General features: G+C 46.6%; 1 protein-coding gene across 1 annotated transcript; it reads left to right on the top strand.

Annotated features, from left to right (window-relative positions):
• Positions 1–1,992: 1,992 nt before the first annotated feature.
• Positions 1,993–7,098, top strand: LOC137910769 (glucoside xylosyltransferase 1-like). Its single transcript, XM_068755171.1, has 7 exons — positions 1,993–2,195; positions 2,929–3,139; positions 3,229–3,360; positions 3,494–3,745; positions 3,885–4,008; positions 4,168–4,340; positions 6,255–7,098. Exons 1-7 carry the CDS (start codon positions 1,993–1,995, stop codon positions 6,414–6,416), a joined length of 1,257 nt encoding a protein of 418 aa, XP_068611272.1. The 3' UTR covers positions 6,417–7,098.
• Positions 7,099–7,365: the final 267 nt, after the last annotated feature.

Raw genomic sequence — 7,365 nt, 5'->3', positions numbered from 1 at the left:
TGGACGCAACGGAGGGAAGAGCTGCGACTTCCGGAACGTGCACTCACGAAGGCGCGCGGCGCGACGGACGGACTTCACGAAGCTGTTGAAATCCCTTCCGTTTTGATGTAGCAAAATGTGGAGGCTTTAGAAAAACGACTAAACTCCCAGCAGAGATCATCCTAACTACACAATAACTTATAGCTGTAGAGTACTACACAGATGAAATGGATATTTCTAAAAAATATTGTACTATGTTTTGATGTGGTTGTATTCGCCATCATACCAGTGTTGTCAGTTTGTTTCTTTTACATTAACATCTTAGCACAGATCCTTAAAAACTGTCATGGCATGATAATATATGGTCTCGGTGTATTGTGGGACAGGCTATATCTCTCTGTTAGGATCGTTTCGACGTGTCGGAGGCGTATTCCCGCGGGCTCGCCGCTAGCTGGGACTCGCCCGGCGTTCTCGCTGGAGCTCGTCGGTCGGACATTCTTCATTCAGTCGTGTCGAGAACGGAGAAACGCGTTAAAATGTGTCTGTGTCACCTGTCGATGGGTTTTGGTTTTTCATTTTGCTTTGCCATGCTCAAATGTTTTCAAATGTGTGAACTTGTTTATTACATGTCTGAATAAGAGAAAATAACAGAATTCAAAGGAGATGATGTCGCTTTTTACTCGGACGCACCCCGATGACATTATTATTCAATCACAAATGTATATTTTAGGTTTATTACCAGAAGCTACTATTTATCCACCGGGATGCAATTTAGATCCCGCAAAATTCAACTCTCACCTACTGCAGACAGACTTCTGGCAGCGTTCCTTAGTCCGTTGCTCATGGGCAAAGGTTTCCCAGTTCGGGAATGTTCCTGGGTTTATGTGCTGCAGCTGTTTTCAGATCCTCGGGTGGGGATCTCTCTTGCCACCGAATTTCGTCCGGATCGGATCCAGAATGAGGTCAAGAAAGAAAATGGCTATAATTGAAAACTCTATTTACTCCATTCACAGATTAAAAATCAGTTAAAAATGGGGGGAAAAACAACTCAGATTCAGTTTTACTTTTTCATGGTTAGCGTTTAAAGATACCAAGAACAGTCTAGAACCTTCTGATGATGATCCACATGCACCATGTGGACAGTGTAAACCCAATTAGGAGGGGAATGAGCGGAGGTCTGCGCTCTCAGAGTGCTTTTCTAGTTCTTGGATGTTTCGACTCCTGTTTATAACAAAATTATCAAAGCATGGGACGTAGATAATAGAACGTAATAAATAACCCGACTCCGTCGTAGCGGTTTTCTAGCTTAACAATGGATGAACTTTAAAGCATAGTTGTGTGTATAAAATGAGTTTTCCCACCCTAAATAAAAAAGGAGTTGACATTCAGATCTGTGGACTCAAAGGCGGCCAGTCTCTTAAACCATGAATGGGTCTTTTCAGAGGTGCCGGGGGGTCGGGACCCTTCCCCCATGTAGGGTCCCGACCCCCCTGCTTGAGCCGCCTGATCCGCATCAAGCGAAGCCGAGAAGACCCGGAAGATGGACCTCTCTTTCAAGGTAAGAGCGTATAACATAAAAACAAAAATCGTTTTATTATAATTCGTTATAAGAGTCCCCCCCCCCCCAGAACCGCGTGAGCGATATAAATCACATGGGAAAGCCAGTCTTTCAATTCATGCCCATCCATTACATAGATAGAGCTCGTCACTGCGTAATTAGTGCTCTACTCCGAGGTGATGCTGTATCTTCTTTGCAGATTTCTTACTTGTGAAGTGGAACATTTAAATAAGAGGGTCAAGCACGTTTTAAAAGCTTGAAATTCCATAAACATTTGAAGAGGGCTGCAGGTCTTTTATAAGGCCGGTCGATGACGGAATTGTCTTTGAGACTTTTATTTTCTAAAGGCTGACCGGAAGTCGATTAGCATCGCGTCTAGCTTCGCTGTGATTGCGGAACGCGAACGGGAGTTTGTGTCATGACTCTAGCCCCGAGCTGTGTTTACAAACTGCGCAATGCAGCGTTACGTTCGCGCACTGATGCTGTGCACGGTGTTCGCCGTGCTGTCGGGCCTGTACGTTTACAATAAGCTGCTCTACTCGGACGTGCTGTTGTGGGGCGGCGGACCGAAGAGGGGGTTCATCGCACCGAAAGTCTCCGGAGGCAGGCGAGAGGTCGCGGACGAATCTCGGTCCGGAAGCTCGCACTGGTATAATAGGTAGGACTGGATTTTTTTTTTTTTTTTTTTTTTTTGTGGGGTCATTTCTTCTTTAATTGCTAGAAAAAACCCTTCAAATGATATCCTGGCTGTGACTGTTTAGTTCCGCTGTACCACACACCTGTTGTTTATGACGCTGTGGGTGAGGTGTTGGGGTTTTGTTAACAAATGACAGTTGTGGTCTTGAACGTCACTTGTAGCTGATGCATGCTGAATGGTTATGGACCAATGGGATGAGGCCAAGGGGGTCATGTGACTTAGGTTGGAAAAAAAAAACGTGAGGTTGTTCAATAAAGTAGTTAACACGTCAGCTCACAGTTTGTTCCACGCGAGTCTTTATTGAAACATAAAGACACGACAGTGGGCTAACGCAGACAATGTTTACATCTGAATGAGCTAGTTTTCTGTGGTTCAAGACGGTAGTATCGCGAGACTTCGTCAGGCGTGTGATTTCAGGTGCTGATGCTGCCTTGCCTGCGCAGTCAGCTATCGATAGATGCTAATGCGTTAGCTTACAGGTAGAAACGCATTCTTAAATTGTTTGTTTCCTCTGCTAATGGTGTCCAATGGGTTTCTTATGTTCCCCACCCTTGTTCACTCTTAATTCTGGCTCTTGGTTCTTATATTTTGTCAGTCATATTAGAGTTATTAAAAAGCAAAGCCATTAAGTTTGTTCTTGAAAACATGCAGGTTCCCTGGCTCACTTATTTTAATGTACGTCCTCCCTTGCAAGGTACATCATGCGACAGCAGGGACGGGTCGACGAAAGAGGTGGCGGTCTTCGGAGCGGACCTGGACCTGTCATGCACCTGGCGGTGGTGGCCTGTGGCGACAGGCTGGAAGAGACCCTCGCCATGATCAAGTCCGCTGTGCTTTTCAGTATCAAGCGTCTCTACTTGCACATCTTCGCTGAAGATCAACTGCACGCCGGCTTCGAGGAAGTCGTACGTCGAATGTATTGTTAAAATGAGACGTTCATGGCGTACGTTTTCGCGTTTTCCTGGACTAATGTAACGTGTTTCCTGTGTCCCAGCTGGAATCGTGGCCTGGGTTTATTCGGTCAAAGTTCAACCACAAGATCTATTCCATCAGCTTCCCCAGCGAGAATGCGGCAGAGTGGAAGAAACTCTTCAAGCCCTGCGCTTCTCAGAGGCTTTTCTTACCTGTGAGTGTCTTGTATTGTGAAAAGAAGAGCGAGAATGTCTTGGCGTTGAACACAAAACAAGTTATCCGTGTACGTACTGGAGATGATCCATATTCAGGGCTCGCGTTACGCCCGCCTGCGTGTGTCTTTGCAGCTGATGCTAACGGACGTGGACTCCGTTGTGTACGTCGACTCGGACATCCTCTTCCTGCGGCCCGTGGACCACCTGTGGACGTTCTTCTCCACGTTTAATTCCTCGCAGCTCGCCGCTATGGCCCCGGAGCACGAGGAGCCCCGCATTGCTTGGTACAGCCGCTTCGCTCGCCACCCGTTTTACGGCAGGACGGGCATCAACTCGGGGGTCATGCTCATGAACCTGACGAGGATCAGGAGAGTGTTCTTTAAGGTATGGTCGAATGCTGAAGAAATAGCTTCCGGGAGACGTGTGCGGTTTACTCTGGTGTGGTGCGATTGCTTTTATTGGCCACTAGGGGTCCTCCTTCCTCTGCCGATAACTTCACATGCACGCTTGTGTCTGTTGACAGAATGACATGACGTCTGTGGGGCTGCGTTGGGAGGAGCTGCTGATGCCTCTGCTCCAGAAATACAAACTCAACATTACATGGGGAGATCAGGACCTGCTCAATATCGTTTTCCATCACAACCCCGGTGAGACTACGCGTATTAATGCGTACACAGCATGCACTGTTCCATATGCATAACATCTGGCCTTCACAGTGACATCGAAGCGAAAGAAATAATATAAATCATCCAAATGTTCCTATTTTTTTATCAACTTCATTATTATTATTTTTTGTCTGTTCCCAGAGTGTTTGCTGGAGTTTCCATGCCAGTGGAATTATCGCCCGGATCATTGCATCTACGGCAGCAACTGTGCGTCGGCTGAGGAAGACGGCGTCTCCATCCTACACGGAAACAGAGGGGTTTACCACGACCACAAGCAGCCCGCCTTTAGAGCTGTGTACGAGGCCATCCGAAAGGTGAGCGTCCGTATTTAGGCGCCGACCTCATTTAGAACATGCGACGCCGGTCTGTTCTTATGTTTAAAGTTGAATTTGGTACAGACGCAGTGAAAGGCAGAACCCTCCACATAAAGGATGGAAGAACACTATAAATCCAGTTGTATTCATATTGAACTCAAGCGGATGACGCTGGAACTTTCAAGATTTATAAGACTTATAAAATGTTCCCACCAGTGCATAAAATTAACTGCAGTTCCATTCCCCATTTAATAGTTTTTTTTTTATTATACATTTTATTCTTCATGACAAAAAAGGTCTTGAAGATACCCTTGCATCGAGATCAGTGTAATGTAAATACACATTTAAATATTGCATTAAAAATACTTTATAATAATAAGTGATGATGATGCAGGCAGATAAAAGCAGAGGAAGATTTGCCGTTTTGGCCGGAAACACTTCTCGTTATGATACAGCTTTTATTTTCATCCTGAACACCGAACACAGAAAGTCAGACACCTTCTCGGGTGGCTTTTTTTTTGTCGACTCGAACACTTGAATGAAAGCTGCACCGTGTTAAAAGTCTCTTGGGAGCGTTTAAGTTAAGGAAAAGCGCCTCTCAAAGTGCTGCGGGTCGGACGAATGGAGGCCTTTTATCACTGCGGTGACGCACCTGCTCTCCCGGCGACCCCAAACGGCTGTAAGTGTTGGCAAAACCAGATTATCCGTATTGGAAAAGGCAAATCTCCACCAGTCTTAGAGGGCTAATGCCCCCCCCCCCCCCCCCCCCCACGAGGATGTTTATGGTTGTTTACCAGCGCCGTAACGATATTGACGACACCGGTGGCATTTACTTGATGAAGCCATCAACATTAGGAGTTTCATTGCCTTCCTGTTAACGGAGCATTGAGCAATAGATCAGATGGATGGGCTGATCCATACCTCAGCTATGACCTGCTGTTAAACCGGCAGCTTCATAAGACGGGATCAATTGCAGACACGAATGTACCAGCGTTGTGCGTTTGCTGCTATGCGAAAGGAAGAAGCTTCTGGAAGGCTGAGGCAACGCCGATACTCCTGATCCCGGTCTGTGTGTCCGACCAATCACGGCCTTCCTCCCATCGTTGAAGCGTCTCCCTCCCTCCAAAGCCAGAAAACTGATCCCAGCCAGCAGCAGTTAAATGTTTTACAGCCGATGGTACGTTTAGAGTCGGGCTCTGCACACCGACGGTGCCCCATCAGCCGCACAAAATCAATACACCAACTGTAAACGCAGCTTTATGACGTGTGTGTGTGTGTGTGTGTGTGTGTCTGTCTGGCCTCATAAAGACGCCAATCTCTTTGTGACCCAATATCAGCCACCCGACCGCAAGCAAATGAGCTGGCATAAAAAAAGCGGTAATTCCCCTTTGATTTCCTCTGAGCGTTGTAAAGACGCCGTTATTATTGGGAAGACAGGAAATGTCTTCTCCAATCCCGTCTTATCACCGGAATGTAAGCCTACGAGCGTAAAAGAGACTCCAACGATGTGGACGCCGTCACGATTCGGCCAGATTAGGTCTGGAGTCCCACCTGAGTTGCCACGCCTTAAAGATTTATTTCCTTATTTATCGAGGGAAAGCATAAATTCGGCCTCGAGCACCACTTTGCCTACTTAATGTGGGAATCTGATCAATTTCCCTGGAAGAGTAGGAAGTTGAAAGAGGTCCTCGGGGGGATTTTTTTTAAAAAAGTAATATTTTTTAAACAGTAGTTTGAGATTTCCAAACCCGCTCCTCCGCCTCTAAGCTCTGAAGAAACGGCGAGAGATAAAAGGCGTCAAACGATTCTGACTTTTCATGTCCTTTTCATTCCGTTGCGTTTACCAAATGTCTCGCTGTGAAACGACGACTCGCCGGCACCGCTCTAACCGCCAAACCTGTCTTCTTTTACCAGTACTCGTTCGGTTCAGACCCCGTAAATGATTTGCTGGATCCTCTGGAGGAGGAGCTGTCGAAGGCGACGCACACTTACTGCGGTAAAACCCGCCGGCTCTTCACCGCGAGACTCTCACAAAGCCTGGCAAACATCGAGAAGGCCCGGCACGGGCGCCGATGAGAACGGGTCATCCTGACGAGACGGGGGAGGAGCTAGCCCTTGTCTTAGTGCGGGCGTTAGGGAATCCGAGCCGAGCGCTGGTTGCTGCCGGTACGACTACCCTCACCCTTCGTTCTGGACACGGGGCGCTTTAGCGATGCAGAGACGCATCGGCCACTTAGTGGACGACGAATGAACGGCGCCAAACGGCTGCTCGGACAGTAGCGATGGTCTCAGAGACAGATAACCGGTAAGCGCTTGTTGTTAAGCTGCTCTGGAGACGAGCGCCAGGTAGATGCAGGAATTGACTGATTCTCAGAGGTCAATCGACCAAACAAAGGACTGAACGGCACATTTACAACTACGGACTTGTTTTAAAAAGATGTTTCTGCACAACATTTTTAGTTTCCTGCAAACTTGGGTCGTCCTTTCATTTAGATTTTCCTGTTCAGCCATCTCAATGCAGAATTCTTCTGGACTCGAGGTTAGCCTTCGCCGTGTTGCAATCGGTTCGTTAAAGGTGGAAGGAGAGTGTTTTGCTTACCGGTACTTTTATTTCCATATCGGAGAATGCACCGAAATGTTGTGAAAGACTTACAAAGATGAAAGGCTTTTTAAAGGAGGCCTGTTTATTCAGGCGTATGCACTGGACCACTTTCTACCATCACAAAGCACGTTATTACCAAAAAGATGGGGGGGGGGGGGGGGGGGGAAATAAATGAACATGCATTCAATAATAATCGTTTCTGGGGTTTCATACAGCAGTAATGTGATTGTGAATGACGGAGGTTGTGAAACCTCGATCTGAGTAAATGTTTATCTCATTCTGTGTTGTTTTATCCGTCTTTTTCAAGCTAAATATATATATAAATATATGCCCTTCTGATATTTTATATATTCGGTTGGTTAGTTTACATTTGACGAAAGTTTAATTTCATACATTTCCGTTTGACAGACATTTTCAGAGACA

This window comes from Brachionichthys hirsutus, chromosome 22, assembly GCF_040956055.1.
Source record: "Brachionichthys hirsutus isolate HB-005 chromosome 22, CSIRO-AGI_Bhir_v1, whole genome shotgun sequence".
Lineage (NCBI taxonomy): Eukaryota > Metazoa > Chordata > Actinopteri > Lophiiformes > Brachionichthyidae > Brachionichthys > Brachionichthys hirsutus.
The sequence above is the reverse complement of the archived record's forward strand: the minus strand, read 5'-3'. Positions and strand labels throughout refer to the sequence as shown.